Raw genomic sequence first — 17,467 nt, 5'->3', positions numbered from 1 at the left:
ATTTGAAGAGAAAGTTGATGAACAATATTTCATACCTAAAGTGTTCAGGATCTGTCACATTGTGAATTACAGAAATACTCCTTTTTATGATTAAAATAAAATGAAACAGTGACCTCCTTAAAAAAAAATGCACCTCTGGAGCGATGCCCACTTGCTGCTCTTCCAGAGGACTGGGTTCGATTCCAGCACCCACATGGTGTAGGGGGGGGTTTAACGCCCCCTTCTGGCCTCCGTGGGGTACTGCACACACGTGGTACACAGACATCCATGCAGACAAAATATCCATGCACGACAAAAAAACGTACTTTTAAATCGCACCTAGTAAGCCATACAGAATAACTAGGAACTAGAAGTATACAGTTCAGTAGGTAAACACCTCGTTGGGATGTGTGAGGCCCCGAGTTCCATCCCCAGCTCCACAAAAACAATACGCTCTTTGTAACGAAGGTTAGAAACTGCCCCAAATCAACACCACAGACAGACCTTGGGACACTTCACGTACCCAGGCGTCGGGAAAGTGGGTCAGGCTCTGGACCTGTGTTTACCACCATCGGAAAGAATGTCTCCAACAACCGCCTCTCCGGGTCCCTGCACAGGCAAGCAGGCTGACGGAGGAAACTAACATTAGCCCTGAAAATGCCATTCTCCCTCCCCGCCGGGGCGGGATGTGCTAGCCTTCTGGAGTAGCTCTGGGAGGCGGAAGGCGACGCTGGGACCCGGCCGGCCGGGAGCCGCTGGGGAGGAGAGAGGTGAAGGGACGCAGAGGCGTGGGTGAGCGTGTGAGCGCGGTGCCAATGAGCGCCCGGGTGGAGCAGTGCGCGACTAGGGGTCACGGGAGGAGCTTGGCAGGGCTGGGCGGTGCCCTGGAGCCACGGGGCGGGACGTGGGGACCTTAGAGGCGGCCTGAGGTGCTCGGAGGCCGGGCGGCGGGCGGCGGGCGCGGGCGGCGGCGGGTACGGCAGACACAGCCTGCTGGAGCTCTGAGCTGGAATTTAAGTGGAGAATTTAGGGGCTGATTCTTCTGGGAAGGAGACCCAGGGCCGGGCGCCAGGGCTGGATTCTGAGGCTACCGGGGTGGGGTGTGGACAGGCGGCGCTGAGACAGGAGCAGGGAGAGGGGCAGACACCGGGACGAGGAGCCGGGGTGGGGCGTGGAGGGCGCAGGGGCGGGGATGAGGAGCGGGGTGGGGCGTGGAGGGCGCAGGGGCGGGGATCAGGGCGCTCAGGGGCGGGGATCAGAGCGCTCGGGGGCAGGGCGTGGAAGGCGTTGGGATGAGACTGGCCTCTCCATAGACTATAGACTGCTGGGCGGGGCTGGGACGCAGGCGGGACCCGTGGGGACGCGAGCCCTGGGCGCCTAGATGCCCAGACAGAGGCGACCGCGGGCTCGGCGTGGCCTCGACCTCTCGGCACCCTCAGACCTGAGCACTCTGGCCGTCCGCCCTTGGCCCCCGGCCCGCCATGCCCTCCCCTGCGCCTCCCACCCAGCTGCTGCCGTGGGAGCGCGCCGTGGTGCTGCTGTCGTGCGTGCTGTCAGCGCTGGGCTCGGGCCTCCTGGTGGCCACGCACGCCCTGTGGCCTGACCTGCGCAGCCGGGCGCGGCGCCTGCTGCTCTTCCTGTCGCTAGCGGACCTGCTGTCGGCTGCCTCGTACTTCTACGGGGTGCTGCAGGACTTCGCGGGCCCTTCGTGGGACTGCGTGCTTCAGGGCGCGCTCTCTACTTTCGCCAACACCAGCTCCTTCTTCTGGACCGTGGCCATCGCCCTCTACCTCTACCTCAGCATCGTCCGAGCTGCGCGCGGACCCAGCACGGAACACCTACTCTGGGCTTTTCACCTCATCAGGTGAGTAGGAGATGCGGCTTTGCCTCCAGGCCCCAGACCCAGGCTTACTGGTCCCCCTGGCCTTGCCTGCTGCACTCTGGTGCTCGTGCGTCCTCCATCTAGGTGGCAAGGTGGCTTGTCCCACTGGCAGTCATGCCCCCAGGCGTCCCGGAACCTTGGAAGGATGCCCGGCTTGCCCAAGAGATTGGAGCCAACCTGTCTGAGCATCTCTGAAGAGGGTAGTCCATGTCTGCTCCCGCTGGAACCTTCAGGCAAGGCGGGGGTGGGTGCACAGCTTGCCCACGGGGGTGAGCCCCACCATACAGGAAGGGCCTGGGGATGGCCACAGTGTGCCTTTGTCACCTGCTTCGATGTGACCTGGCAGTCTTTGGTGCCTATGGAGACAAGGGAGACGAGTTAGGTGGCTGACCTGGCCGGAAGAGTCCTCAACTTGCAGTTCTATCCCACAGTGGGTGTGGTGCATCCAGCCACCCCCGACGACAGCGTCTCCACTGTGAAATACACAGGCACGCTTTTTAAGTTGCTCATGCCCTTTGTAGACTTCGGGTCCCAGTCGCCACAGTTTTTCTTCTAAGTTTTTATTTTTTTAAGATCTGTTAACTTTACTGACGGCACACATGTACGTGTATCACATGTACACACTGTATGTGTATCACATGCACACACTGTATATGTATCACATGTACACACTGTATATGTATCACATGTACACACTGTATATGTATCACATGTACACACTGTATGTGTATCACATGTACACACTGTATGTGTATCACATGCACACACTGTATGTGTAACACATGTACACACTGTATGTGTATCACATGTACACACTGTATGTGTATCACATGCACACACTGTATGTGTAACACATGTACACACTGTATGTGTATCACATGTACACACTGTATATGTATCACATGTACACACTGTATGTGTATCACATGCACACACTGTATGTGTGTCACATGCACACACTGTATGTGTAACACATGTACACACTGTATGTGTATCACATGCACACACTGTATGTGTAACACATGTACACACTGTATGTGTATCACATGTACACACTGTATATGTATCACATGTACACACTGTATGTGTATCACATGTACACACTGTATGTGTGTCACATGCACACACTGTATGTGTGTCACATGTACACACGTGCCCTCGGAGATCAGAAGAGGGCATCAGATCCCCTCCCACGGGAGCTACAGGTGCTTGTGAACCATCGTGTGTGTGCTGGGAATTGAACCCAGGTCCTCTACAAGAGCAGCAGAGCTTTTAACCAGCACAGCTTCTCCCCAGCCCCTTCTAGGAGCGCTTGGCTGCCTAGAATTCATGATCTTCAAAACTGAGGTCAGTGGCAAAGGGCTGCTCAGGATCAGGGCTGTCAGTCACCTGGAGTCTCTGCGAGTGCGGAAACCAAGGCTCTGGCCTGCCCTGTACGGACCATATTCAAGCTTGTCAGGGCAAAAGCTATACCCAGAGGCCAGCCTCTCCTGTGTCATTGCTGAGCCCTGGGCAGGAACCTAAGGCTGTTTCCTTGTCTCCTTGCCTGAGCTCAAGGCCCCAGAGTCTGCCCTAATTATAGGTCCTTTCTAAATCTTGATTGCTTTCCAAGGGCTGAGAGGGGAGTCAGCACTTTGATAGAGACAGGTCACCTGGTTGTCACACGCTGAGACAAGCTGGGAAGAGTCACTTGACCTCATGCTCTTGTAGCTGTTGGAAGATGACCAGCTAGTCCCAAAGAAATGAAAGAGCCCCCTTCTCAGCTGGTCAGGCAAAATCTTTGTACCGTGTCATTCTGAGGGCAGCTACCTACTGGAAGGGGACTGCAGTGTCTCTCCCCGGGAACAAGCACCAGACACCAGCTAAGCCAGAGCCCAGAAGTCTTCCATGGCAGGGTTGGAGTCTGAACACGGGTGGTCACTGACACTTGAAAAGGGGCCCAAGGCTGGACTTTCTCTGCAAGAGCCTCTCCTCTTGGCTGCAGTCCTTTAAAAACTGACAAATGCAGTCTATTTTTAAGAAAAGGAACAGAATTTTCTGTGTAGCCCCTACAGAAGATGCTTCTCCTAGCCAACCAGGGTCAGGAATACTCTGCTCAGTTCTCATCAGGGACCCTCTAGGAAGGTTCTGTGACACTTGGGTGAGTCTTTCTAGGGAAGGCTGTGTTCAAGAGACTCGCTAGATCCTACCCAACAGGTTCTTTTATGACCCAGACCCTCCCATGACGGTTGCTAAGTTCTCTCCACTACATAGCCTGGGTGTATTAGGGTTATTGCTGCCATTATGTAAGAAATTTCCTCCCACCAGGCGGTGGTAGCACACACCTTTAATCCCAGCACTCGGGAGGCAGAGGCAGGCGGATCTCTGTGAGTTCGAAACCAGCCTGGTCTACAAGAGCTAGTTCCAGGACAGCCTCCAAAGCCACAGAGAATCCCTGTCTTGAAAAACAAACAAACAAACAAAAAAAGAAATCTCCTCCCTGGACACAGACTGCCTGGCTGCCCACTTTGTGTTTATTTAGTTGGTTATCAGACAAGGCCTGCCTATGTCGCCCTGGCTGGCCTGGACCCTCCTCTTCCTGTGAGTGCTGAGACTAAAGGTGGGTGCTGCCACACCCACCGATGCTCTACTTTTTCACCCACTGCTAAAAATCAGGCCTCTTCTTCAAGCCTTACAGCTTGGAAAGTACTTGTAGGTGTTAGCATCACAAATGGTGACTCTCTCCTTAACGAGTTCTTAGGATCAGTCTGGGTTGATGTCACATCCCTGTAGTCCCAGGGGAGGTAGAGGGTTCAAAATCTGCTTTGGCTCTGCTTAAACTCCAGATCAGCCTGCCAGCCTGGGCTGCATGGGACCCCTGTCCTGTTCACCCCACCCCCCACCCCCCTAAGAAGTTACTGGGAATTGAATCAAATAATGGAGTGGCGTTTTCACATTAAATTAGAAGAAAACGTTAGTGAAGCAGAAATGCCTGCTTTATTGGTTTTGTAAATGGGGGAGTAACCCTTGTAGGAAGGAAGCACTTGGTTCATGCCTTCCGATCCAGTAATCCTATTGACTGGAGCCTGAGCTAAGGAGAAAATGCAAAGCTCACACAAAGCTGTGTGTGTTCAGACTTCCTGAGGTGCTGTTGCTATAGTGAAAGTTAGAGCTAACTTCAGTGTTCAACAATAGAGGAAGCAGTACGTTAAGGGACTTCCTCTCCTTCCTATCCAAAATACCATAGAGCTGTTCAATGCCAGGGCCGATGCTCTAAGTCATATTTTTAATGGTATAATAGAATGTGGTATGAAAAGGAAATCGTTTTGGCTGTTTTCTGGAAGTGCTGGGGATTGAAGCCTGTGCTACCTCCCCAGACCTGAGAAATCCCAACTCTAAAACCAACTACAGACATGAAACACAGAATCCAGAGAGCCCGGTGTACACACATGCTCCTAGAAAAGCAGCCATGTGGGCCTAGAGCCTTCCTGTTAGTACTCAACACGGCCCCATTCCCAGTGACCTTTCTCCCCGTTGCAGGAGGACAGCTGAGACCTCATCATCTGGCTCCAGAAGCCTTTACAAAGTGTTACCCCATTATTAGATCATAGATCACAGTAGTCCAACCAGATGGACAGGGCTGTCACGCAGCCCTCACAGAAGACAGATGGCCCAAGTGGTAGACGCTAATTCTGACCCAGAGTTTATGATTCTACCTGGCTGGAATGACAACAACTTTAGCAAAACTTATTTATACTTTCCAATTGTTAGCATCTTATCTTCTCCCATTATTTTTCTTTTTTTTTTTTTAAAAAAAAAAAAGATTTATATTTATGTAGTGTTCTGTCTGCATGTGTCCCTGCATGCCAGAAGAGGGCACCAGATCTCATCACAGATGGTTGTGAGCCACCATGTGGTTGCTGGGAATTGAACTCAGGGCCTCTGGAAGAGCAGCCAGTGCTCCTAACCGCTGAGCAATCTCTCCAGGCCCCCACTATTTTTCTTGAATAGACACGATGCCGCCTCATGTATGTATGCTTATGTCTGTGGCTTTCCTACAGAGGTCCACATTCCGACACATAACTGGCAGGATGCAACTGTCACCTGACTGGTGGACTTTCTTGAACTTTTGTCTGTGATCTAACGGTGTCCTCTGGGGGAAAATTCTGAATTATATGTTGACCTGGTTTTCATGTCTTTTTATTCCCTTGCAAATCTTCCATTTCCCCATCAGTCTTCTTGGTAACACTGACTTTAAATCTCATTTTTACTTATTATTATTGTTTAGGGGGTACATTGCCCTGGCACATGTGTGTGAAGGTCACAAGACAACTTTGTGGACTTAGCTCTCTTCTTCCACCTTTATGTGGATTCAAAGGATTGAATCAGCAGGCTTGACATTGAGTACCTTTACCCCTGAGCTGTCCGCTAGCCCAGCCTTGACTATTTTGTCTATTTATTTTTGTTTTTGTTTCTGAGTCTGATCCTCCTGCCTCTGCTTCCCCAGCCTGGTGACTATGGGCATGAGTGCCTCTATATCCATTCTGTGCAGTGCTGAGGGTCAGGGTCAGACCCAGGCAAGCGCTCTGCCACCTGAGCTACGCCCCAGCTCCTATTTGTATTTTGTTCAAGCAGGGCCTTAGTGTATAGTCTAGGCTAGCCTGGAATTCAACTTACTTATAGCCCCAGCTAGCCTCAGACTCAGGGCAAACCCTTTACTTCTGCCTCCTGAGTGCTGAGGTTACAGACATGAGTCACTACACCTGGCTCATAACATTGGCACTGGGAAGAATACAGCATGGTAATTTGTAGAATGTCCATCGGTCTTTGTATGTCTAGTGCTTCTTCATATGGTTTCAAGTTCTGAACTGTGGCAGGTTTCAGAAGCACTTTTGGTGTTGATAGGGCTAAGGTCACATCTGCCAGGCATGGTATTCTCTCTCTCTCTCTCTCTCTCTCTCTCTCTCTCTCTCTCTCTCTCTTTCTGTCTGTCTCTCTTTCTGTGTGTGTGTGTGTGTGTGTGTGTGTGTGTGTGTGTGTGTGTGTTTTGCTGTATATCTGTATTGCCCAAGAAGGCCAGAAGGGGGTGTTGGATCCCCTGGGACTGGAGTTACAGACGGCTAGGAGCCACTATGTGGGAGCTGGGAACTGATCCTGTCTCCACCCTCCCCTTGGGCAAGGGCTCCAAAGTCAGTTGAGGATGAAAGCCACCCTCACCCCTACCCCTGTTCTACCAGATCAGAGTCCTGTGAATGGGAGTGGGGTGTTGTCTCTAGGGGTCACGGGTGAGGGGCCTGCCTGAGCTGGCTCCAGCAGTCTGGACTTCTGACTCTTCTTCTGGGTCAGAGTGGTGAGAGTGAATGCCACAACTTATTACCTTTTCTCCCTCTTACCCACCTCGGGAGCTCCCTCAGGTTTGTGGAGGAAGAAAGAGCCTTGTGCCCCAAGCTGACCCTAAGGCTTTGCTATGTGGGAATCGGGAAGTCCCACCATAGTAAAAAGGAGAACAAAGGTAGGGCTAGCCAAGCACAGTAGTAGACAACTGGAATCCCAGCACTTGGGAGGCCGAGGGGGTGGGGTTGCCATGAGTTCATGGGCAGAGCTGGATTTGGGGGTTCTTCCTGCCATGCCCCAGTGTCTTCACCAACACTCATGCTGGAGAGGCGGGAGAGGAGAGAGAATTTGTGTTTTCTGAGGCAGAGTCCCAGCTCAGCTTGAACTCAGACTTGCTCTGTAGCCCAGTATTCTCTCAAACTCTTGCCCTTCCTGCCACACTTCCCAAGCACAAGGACTACAGGTGTGAACCCCCACGCCCACCTTGGCATTTGTGTTAGGCAAGGTCTCACACTGTAGCCCAGGCTGGCCTAGAACTCATCGTGTAGCCGGCTTCTTTTCTCTGCCTCCCAGGTGCCATGCCCACCTCTTGTTCAGTTGCTGTTGTAGGGGTCTACACTGGGGCTTTTAGAGCTGGTAAGGGAGGAGTAGCTCTGCTGAAGGAAGTCTGATCTCTACATTTTCTTTCTTGTGGCTTGTTTTGTCTGTTTGTTGTTTGGTTTTTGAGGGAAAGGTCTCACGATGTAGAACTGGCTGACCTGGAACTCACTGTGTAGATCAAGTTAGCCTTGAACTCATAGAGACCTGCCTGCCTCTTTCATTTTCCCACAAAGTGCTGGGATTTAAGCCATCTGCCGCCACATCCTGCTCATCCTTAAGTGTTTTACACAACAAGGACTCTTTCCAAGCTTGGTAGAGAGATGTTGAGGGGGTGGATGGCAGGTGAAGCACCCTTTAGTACCACCAGCCAGTCACAGCGGAGGTTGGCATAGGCCATCCAACAGCAATTCACAGGGCAAAGGAAATTCCTTTATAGCCTTTAGAGTGGGGAGTGTGTGTGCTTAGAGGACAGCAGTCCCTGAGTTTAGCCATTATGTGAAAATACTGGAAAGACTGTAACTCAGGAAGCTGATCCTATTGCCCCGCCCTAGCAAAGGTGCTGGATAGGAAGTAAGACTTCTGTGACTCCCTCTACCGTCTACAGGGGTGGCCTCTGATCTAACACTGGGCAGGCAGACTCTTGAACAGCATGCCAGGGCATCAGTGCCCCGCAAATTAGAAATGATTTGTGTTTGTTCTCCTCAATGTTTTTAACAAGATTATATGGTAAAATCTTAGCAGTGGGAAACCCAGGGCAAGGGCCCCAGGGACAGCACCAGAGGTTACCCTTGAGCCTTCCAAGAGTAAAATCAATCTATTTATCTTTCTCCAGGACCCAGATGGGCAGGGGTGTCTGCTGCGGGCTACAGTGTCATCAGGTGTGTTGTGATTGCCCAGGACACCCCTCCCCCTTGCACAGCTGAAGCCTCAGAATGACCTCATGGTGGCCCTTCCTAGACACTGACCCCATGAACCTCTCCCACGTCCTAGCTCTGCCCCGTGAGAGGGACAATAAGTAAGCCATTGTCCTGGGGAAGCTGCCTCTCTGCAGCCTTGCTCTGTTCATCTGGGCTTCCCTCTGGCTCCTCCCCAGAGCTTTTCTAAACTGGAACATTGTTGTCCAACATTTTCCTCTATCTCCCCGCCCCCATACGTTAACATTTTAAGGCTGCCCATGGCCACAGGGTCCATAGCCAGGAACTGCCATTTGGCATACAGGGGAAGGAAGACCCCGCCCCCCCCCATTTGTTTCCTCCTCTGCAGTTGCCAACCTCCAAAGGTGAGGAGGAGCTGAAAACCAGGAATCTGCTTGTGGGAGGAGCTGGAGTCTAAGTGATGCCTGGAGCCCACTTACAACCTGGGCCCTTAGTGGGCTGGGCTGGGGCTTGGGCCAGGGGTTAAATGCTCTTTGGGAAGCAGTGGGCAGCTTTTCCGTGGACTCTAAGGAGAAGGAGGAGTGCCCTGCTCTGTAATAGAGCTCCCTCAGATGGGCAGAGCTGGGATCCCCAAGGGGCCTAGTTCCAGCCAGCATCTAGCCTGTTGCTATTCTGAGGACAGCCACCTGCCTGAGGCCATCGTATGAAGCCAGGGGATTCCTAGTATGAGGGTGGCTTGCCTTTTCCCCGTGCAACTGCTTCCAGTTTCACTGGGGATTTAAAACTGGAACGATAAAGAGCGCCCAGGGGGCTTGACTGGAGAAAGCCAAGTGGCACTGTTTCCGTTTTCTCTTCCCTAAGCCCTTCTAGTTCATTCCTTTGACTCTGGAGCCGGGCTCCCCAGGGCCTGGGGAGGTGACCTCATGCCTTTGTTCTGCATGGTATACCAACAACAGCCAATAGCCTGGGCAGCTTCAATTTCTTCCCTCATGGCTCTGGAGCTGGAAGTTCAAGGTGTGGGCGAAGGAATTATTGGCTCCTAGATGGTGTTGTCTCTCTGGGTCCCCACAGGGATGGCCCTGTCAAAGTCTGTCACTACGAAGCTTTAGATGTGACCCACTCCACTCTGGCAACCGTTATCTCATTTGAATTTAGTTAACCCTTAAAGGACCTAGTCTCCAAAGTCATATCCTCAGGTTCTGAGCGTTAGGGCTTCAGGAGACGGATCTGGAATGGAGCACAGTTCAGTCCCTAACTGCAGAGCCTGACCTTGGGTTCCAGGCAAACACAAACCAGGGGTCCAGGCACTGCCTGGAGGCATGGTGATGCTGTTGGTGCCCAGTGATCGATCTGCTTGGTGTGCGGTGTGCTGGCCTTTTTCCAGCTAGGCAGACCCTAATCTGTGAGGTCCCCTGCTTCAGAAGCAGAGGTTTCGAGAGGCGAGGCCTCATCCAGTCTGGACAGCCTGGTCTACATGAGACCCTGTCTCAAAAAATTTTAAGTGCTGGAGACAACTTTAATACAGAGGACTGTGGAGTGGAGGCAGGCTGAAGACATGGCTCAGCCGTTAAGAGCACTGGCTGCTCTTGCAGGGGACGTGAGTTTGGTTCCCAGCACCCGCATGGCAGCTCACAGCTGCCTGGAACTCCAGTTCTAGGGGATCTGACGCTCTCTTCTGGCCTCCATGTGATATACATATGTGCATACAGGCAAAGCACCCGTATCCATGAAAGCTTAAAAGTGTCATCAGCCCTGAACTGAAGCAGAGCTGGTGCCATGTCAGTGGCAGACAGTGGTGAGTGTTCAGCAGGGAGGTGACAGAAAAATGGCTTTGAAAGAATGAGGAAGTATGGGGGCACCGTGGGAACACTGGTCCCCCAGTTGTGGTCTGGTGAAGCTACAGTCTGTCACATTCTCTGTGCTTTCTGTTTCTTTAGATAGGGTCTCCAGGCTGGCTTCAGACTCCTGGTAATCCCCCTGCTTCTGTCTCCCTAGTGATGGGGTTGCAGGCCTAGATGTTACAGGAAATGAAAGTTTTGAGCCGCTCTGTGTGGTGGGATCACTCTCAGGGCCTGAGCACGGTCAGTCCTATGGGCGGGGCTCCCCGGAGAGTCCATTGGCGGAGTGGATCTCACCTAATCCTTGTGTCATCTCCATAGTATAGAAATAGAAAGATGTGTTTGTGCCTGTGTATCTTTTAAAATTACATTTATTTATTTTTGAGGGGTAGGTACAAAAGTGCCATGGCACCACCTGTGGAGGTCGAGGATAACTTGCGGGTGTCAGTCTGTCTGTCCAGGAAATGGAACTCGGGTCATCAGACTTAGTGGCAAGTGCCTTTACCCACTAAGCCATCCAGCAGCCCCAGGGCTGTGTGTTTTAGTATCACTTATAGGCTTTATGGTGATTGTCCTCTGAGCCTGCTTATCCCAGCCGGACCTGTTTGAAAGTTAGCATCCCCTCATGAGGAGGTGGTGGAAATGTCACGAGACCCTCACCTGAGTGTCCAGCCACTTCCTGTCACCTGTCACCTCTGCCTTACTCACACATGTCCTTAGGGAGGGGTGGAGTATATAGGAAGACTAAGGGGTGGGGTGGGGTGCTTGCCATCTAGATGGCCCCTGGGGAAGTCTTCATGCCTGATGGCTAAAGGAAGGGCTTCGTGATGCAGACTTTTAGAGAGGAGCACCCATACTGCTGTAAGTAGCCCCTCATCAATGATCTGTAAGGATGCCCCCAATAAATTCATTGATTCTCCAGAGGGAACTTCCAGCAGAATTGTGTCTCAGTTTGGGACCTTAGGGGAAGAGGTAGAGAGAGCTGAGTGTTTCACTTCCTTCTGTCCACGGCATGTATGATAAATGTATGGCCGTGTGTGTGTGTGTGTGTGTGTGTGTGTGTGTGTGTGTGTGTGTGTGTGTACCTGTGCACACACTATACCCACCAACCTGCATACTTCTGATGAACATTGAAACGTTACAGCAAGACGAGGTCTCCCTCAGAGCCCAGGTTGGCTTCCAGTGTCTGCCTTCCAAGTGCTGGGATTACAAGCATGCACCACCATGCCTGCCTCTAATCACAGTCTTCACAGCAGCTGGCACACGTGTGGCTGCCTGGGCTTGTGTGAGCCGCATGAATACTCACCTGGTTCTCCTCAGAAGGTGCCGTCATCACCCCCACCCAGTGAGAGTGCTGGCGTGCCGAAGCTAAGCCACTGGTCTGAGTGACCACAGAGTGGTAATTTGGACCCAGCCCATTGCATAGAAGCCAGAGCTCTTAATCCTTGTGTCACCTCCATAAGAGGTGTCCCTCTGATAAGTTGTTTTGGAAGGAGGCTGGGCAGGGGTTCTTGGAGAGGAGACCTGGGACTTGGGCCTAATTCCAGTTGTGTTATGGTGGGGTGTTGTTCTCCAAATGGAGGAACAGGACAGTGTCCTCAGTGGTACACCACCTGACCAGATTTTCTAGGGGGTCACTTTGACCCTTGCTGGGCAAACTCCCTACACCTAAGAAAGGAGGCGTCAGGCCTGAGGGAATTTGCCTTTGCATAGCCTAGGATTCTAGACCCTGGATTCTCCCAACTCCTGCAACCCCAAGATCACCCAGGTTGCCAGGGGACTGACTGAAGGTGTGACAGGCAAGCTGATGTTTGTGTACTGGTAGCCACACCCCTCTGGGAGAGGAGCCAGGCAGGGCGCATAAGAGCTGGGGTCTGTCTGGCCACACCCCACTCTGAGGAGCACTGAAGCTTTATCTTTTAATGATTTTATTTTCAGTACGAGTGTTTTGCCTATATGTATGTCTGTTTACCACATGCGTGCCAGAAGAGGGCACTGGATCCCCTGGAACTGGGGTTAGCAGTCTGCAAACACCAGCATTGTGTCCAGCCTAGGGGAGCTTGGGATGCAGGAGTTGGGGGTGGATTTTCTGGGTCTGGATGGGGGAGATGACTGGCTCGGGGCAGGCAGATCCCCTCGGCCCCCGATGGTCATGAGTTACCATGTGGTGCTTAGAATCAAGACTGGGTCTTGGAAGTGATCTTGACCACTGAATTGTGTGATATGGGAGACAGTTGTGGGAGAGTCTCACTCTGTAGCCCAGGTTAGCCTCTCACTGTGTAGTCCAGGTTGGCCTGGAACTCACAATGATCTATCTGCCTCCGTCTCCCAAGCACCGAGGTTATAGGCCTATGCTACCATGCCCAATTTCTATGGTGCTAGCGATTGACCGAAGAGTCGCTCTCCTGACTAAGCCACCAAGTAATGAAATTCTAAATTAGAGCACGCCACCCCATGCCCTTCCTGCCCTGCCTGGATTAGAGCAGGCTACCCCATGCCCTTCCTGTCCTCCCTTGGTCTACAGGGACGCACTATCTGACGCTGGTTTGGGAGTCTTGTCCTCTGCAGTCATTGTCCCGTCACTTTTGCCCATGACAACACTGCAGGTCATGGCAGGTTATGGCTAACCTTGGACCTCTCTCTCCATGTTTTTCTTTAGCTGGGGTGTCCCACTGGCCATAACAGTGGCAGCCGTCTCTCTGAAGAAGATAGGCTACGATGCCTCAGATGTGTCTGTGGGCTGGTGCTGGATCAACCTGGAGGCTGAGGACCGTGTCATGTGGATGCTGCTGACTGGGAAGCTGTGGGAGATGCTGGCTTATGTCTTGCTGCCTCTGCTCTACCTTCTGGTCAGGAAGCACATTAACAGAGCGGTAGGTGTCTGATGTACTAGCCCTTCGGGGACAGGCTGATCCTCTGAGGGACCAAACTAGTGCCAGGCCATAGGGCCTGTGTGCTTGGACTGTGTGAATAGACTTGAAGGCGGCCAAGTGGTCCTGGTGTAGGTGAGACAGAAGCTGAGGGGGCTCAGAGGTAGAGTAACTGGATCCACAGCGCTGGATTCACCACCGTGGTCCTGCACTGCCCCCATGTGGCCAGACACGATATTTCACTAAGAGGTTAAAAGTCAAGGACGATGGCCACAGATAATTCATCTACCCTTGGTGTTCAGAATTGTGTCCCAAGTGTCAGGCTTTTCAGGAGACCATAAGTCAGTAGGACTATCCAGAAAGGGTAGCGGACCCCCAGAGAGGTAAGTCCTAAGCAGTCATGGTCAAAGATAAACCAACCAGTGGCTGAAGCAATCATAGCTTCGCCCAGAATTCAGTGAGAAGCCCACTCCCTTTCTTTTTTATATGTACTATTTTTTTTTTTGAGCCAGGGTCTTGTTTCATTTTGTTTTGTGGTTGATATGTGGTCACATGTAGTTCAGGCTGGCCTGGAACTCACTATACAGTCAAGGATGACCTTAAACTTCTGATCCTTCTGCCTCCACCTCTCAAGCACTAAGATTGCAGGCACCACCGTGCTAAGTGAGTGCTAGGGTCGAAACCAGGGCTTCATCTGTGCTAAGTGAGTGCTCTACCAAATGCACTGTGTACCTTAGCCCCAGACACAGACGCCAGAGGCAGGAGGATCAGGAGTTTATAGTTGTCTTCAGCTACATAGTCCGAGGCCAGTCTAAGCCACATTCAGACCCCGTGTCTGGGGCTTGAGAGGGCAACCGGCACACACAACAGGGCAGGCAAAGATCGGCTAAATGGAGAGCTGGAGTCTCAGAAGACGGGTGTGTGTGTAAGTGTTGTGCAGGGATGAGGTGTCCCAAGGACACAGATGCCTGCAAGGAGCATCCTAACTCAGAGATGGCCGTTGAGGGCCAGGCGTGATAGCACACATCTTTAATCCCAGCAATAGGGAGGCAGAGGCAGGTGGATTTCTGTGAATTTGAGGCCTGCCAGGGCTATACAGTGAGACTGTGTCTCAAGAAAAAGAAAAAAGAAAAGAAAGAATAAACAGCAAACTGCTGAGTCCGAAGAAGCCTGTGGGCGTGGCTCAGTGATAGAATATGTAAATAAGCAGAGGCCCTGGGCTCAAGCTCTAGAACAAAACATGCCCTGTGTTCTCAAAGGCCCATGGCTGGAGAGCAGGGCTAGCAGTGGGTCCCACGCAGACCAAAGGCCCAACCTTTCCGGATGCTCTTCTCCCTGCCCACTGACCTGGGAAGATGGAGGCTGCTCCTGGAGAATGAACATCCCCCTCCCCACCAGCCCTACCAGACTCCACCCTATTGTGTGTGCCTTTGTCCCTTCTAGAGCAGGGCAGGAGCGCCCTGCTTGCCAGGCTGGCCCCTGCATGTGACAGCTAACATTTGCAATTTGCCAAAGGTTTTAGGAAAAGAAAAGGAATGACATGGGCAAGGAGGTGAGAACACAGTCATTTCCTGCCTGAGGTGGAGAGGAGAGCTGGAAATAGATGGGGAGGCAAGCTTGGTCTTGAGGAAGAGTCCACCTGGTCCAGGCTCTCCAAGCTGCACCACCGTTGAACTCTCTGCCCTGCCCCTCCCCGACTGTGTGAGGTGGGCACTCAGCTCCCTGGGCTGCTGTCACCGTCCTTAGGCAGAGGTCCTTTAACCAGGAGAGCTGTTGAAGCTTGGCACTCCAATGCCAGGCATGTGGTTACTCCCTCACCAGGCTTCAGTGCCCTGAACTCACGATCCAGGCTCAAACTCACACCTCTCATTGTCCATTTCAATTGGTTTTACAATTTGATTGAAACTGAGCATCATTCCCGCCCTGACAAATGTTCCTCAGGAGTACAAGAGCCAAGGCTGGCCCCTTCCTCCCCTCTGCCCCTCCTGTGGGCAAGCCTGCATCCTGGGGATCTTGCATTGTGGAGAGGGAGGGGGTTGGCAGCAATAAGCTGGGCAACAAGGTGAGTGACAGCCATCTGTGGCTGGCCTGGGCTCAGGGCTGTTTGCAAGATGGCTGCTTGTGAGCTTCATTCAGAACGTGAGGGACTTGAAGGTGAGGGGGCTGAAAATACTTCCCCAGGTACAAGTACCAGCTAAGACCTGGGGTTGGAGGAGAGCGATGTGACTGGAAGAATGGGCAAGGGAGAGCATGGGACTGAGCCCAGAACTGAGCCAGGGTTCACCTGATGGGATAACAGAAGGAAGGGATGAAACGGAGCTACCAAGAGCTTTTGAGCAGAGGGCTTGCCAAACCTGCCTTAGACCCTCTGAGAACGTGCCTCTGCATTTGGGGTGGCCTGCGGCGGGAAGGAGGGAGACCAAGCAGATACGGTGGTCATGCCATGGTGGTGAGTCAGAATATCCCGTTTCTGGGTAACAGACCCAGGAAGGACTTGCTCGTGGGTCAGGTGAAGAGGGGACTAACAGATAATGTCTGTCACCCAGGTGACAGGAAGGCGGTAGTGTCATTCAGCTGAGATGAATGTGCAGGGCCTGGGGGTTGAGATGAGGTTGATGAGACTTGCTCGTTCTGGGCAGGGTCTAGGACATCTCTGAGACACTGCTGTGGAGATGTGGAGTAAGCCGGGGATCTGACCTGGGAGCTGGAGGTTGAGGGGTTGGCCCCTGGTCTGATATCTTAGACTCCAGGCCTCCACAGTGTCCATGTGGGAAAGGCAACAGTGCCTGCTCTTGCCTTCCCGGGCTGGACGTTCATGGGTGGGTGTGGTAAGAGGCCCACCTGGCTCTCGTCTTTGCTCCCTGTCGTCCACGCAGCACCAGGCACTCTCGGAGTACCGGCCCATCTGTGAGGTGCGCCAGCCGCAGCGAGGTTCCTCCACCTCCGTGGCTGATAAGAAACTAATCCTGATTCCGCTCATATTCATCTGCCTCCGGGTCTGGAGCACCGTGCGCTTCGTCCTGACCCTCTGTGGCTCCCCGGCCGTGCAGTCGCCTGTGCTGGTTGCTCTGCATGTATGTATGCGTGTCCCCGTGGGCCCTGCTGCCCCACAGTGGCATGGCCAGATCCCTTCCCTGCAGACAGAGGCATCTCAGGTCCCAGTGTATTGGCCAGGATGCGCCTATGGGAAACAGGGTAGCTCAGTGTCCCCAAGCAAGCGTGGCTTTGCAGGAAGAGATGGGGAGAAAGAAATCTGTGGTTGTTCTCAGCAACCTAGAGAAGCCCAGGTAGAGCTGACTGATCCTGGATCCTTCTCAGTGCCGAAGGCCTAACTGCGGTTCTGGCTAGGTGGCCAGTTCAGGCCTGTCCAGAACACTGCTGAAGGCCACAGAGCCAGCTCATCCCAAGACAATTTGGAGGCGGGGACAGGAAAGGTCATGGGATTCATAGCAGTCCACTGAGTCCCCGCGATTGTGTTTCTAAGATGCCCCAGCCCTGTGTTCATGGCTCTCCCCTCCCCAGGGCATTGGGAACACCTTCCAGGGAGGAGCCAACTGCATCATGTTCGCCCTCTGCACCCGGGCAGTCCGCACAAGGCTCCTGGCTCTCTTCTGCTGCCGCTGCTGTCCGCAACCCTCCACCCAGAACCCTCCTGGGGTGCCTGCTCCCCCCAAGATGAGAGAATCGCAGGAATCCAGACGGATCCCAGAAGGTCCCAGCACGTGAGCGAGCGTAGACTTTACTCCTGGTTCTCACCTGCGCTGCCTTCCTGGTTCCTGCGGCCACCCACCGGATACAGGGTCATGCCCACTGGAAGCTCGCACTCCCGCGAAGCGAGCGCAGCCTCTTCTACCTCTAGACTCTCAGGAAGACGGCGCATTCCCTGCACCCGTGTCCTGGTTCAGTGGGGTTTGTTTGTGTAAGCCCAAAGATACGGGACTCAGGGAATCAGCCATGCAGGAACCTGCCAGGGTGCTGGTTCTCAGTGTCCTGCGGCCACCAGCACTGTTTACAGTTTGAGGGACCCATGCCAATGGACCGCTCCCAGGCGTGACATACATCCCCACCCAGACATCACAGTGTGGGACCCAAGTGTGCCAGGATGTTGAG

The 17,467-nt window shown here is 53.0% G+C and overlaps 1 protein-coding gene across 1 annotated transcript; it reads left to right on the top strand.

Annotated features, from left to right (window-relative positions):
• Window positions 1-1,460: 1,460 nt before the first annotated feature.
• On the top strand, window positions 1,461-17,083 carry Gpr157 (G protein-coupled receptor 157). The gene is made up of 4 exons (XM_027398292.2): window positions 1,461-1,843; window positions 13,147-13,360; window positions 16,234-16,431; window positions 16,880-17,083. Exons 1-4 carry the CDS (start codon window positions 1,461-1,463, stop codon window positions 17,081-17,083), a joined length of 999 nt encoding a protein of 332 aa, XP_027254093.1.
• Window positions 17,084-17,467: the final 384 nt, after the last annotated feature.

This window comes from Cricetulus griseus, chromosome 2 (genome assembly GCF_003668045.3).
Source record: "Cricetulus griseus strain 17A/GY chromosome 2, alternate assembly CriGri-PICRH-1.0, whole genome shotgun sequence".
NCBI lineage: Eukaryota > Metazoa > Chordata > Mammalia > Rodentia > Cricetidae > Cricetulus > Cricetulus griseus.
This window is presented reverse-complemented; position numbering and strand designations above follow the sequence as displayed.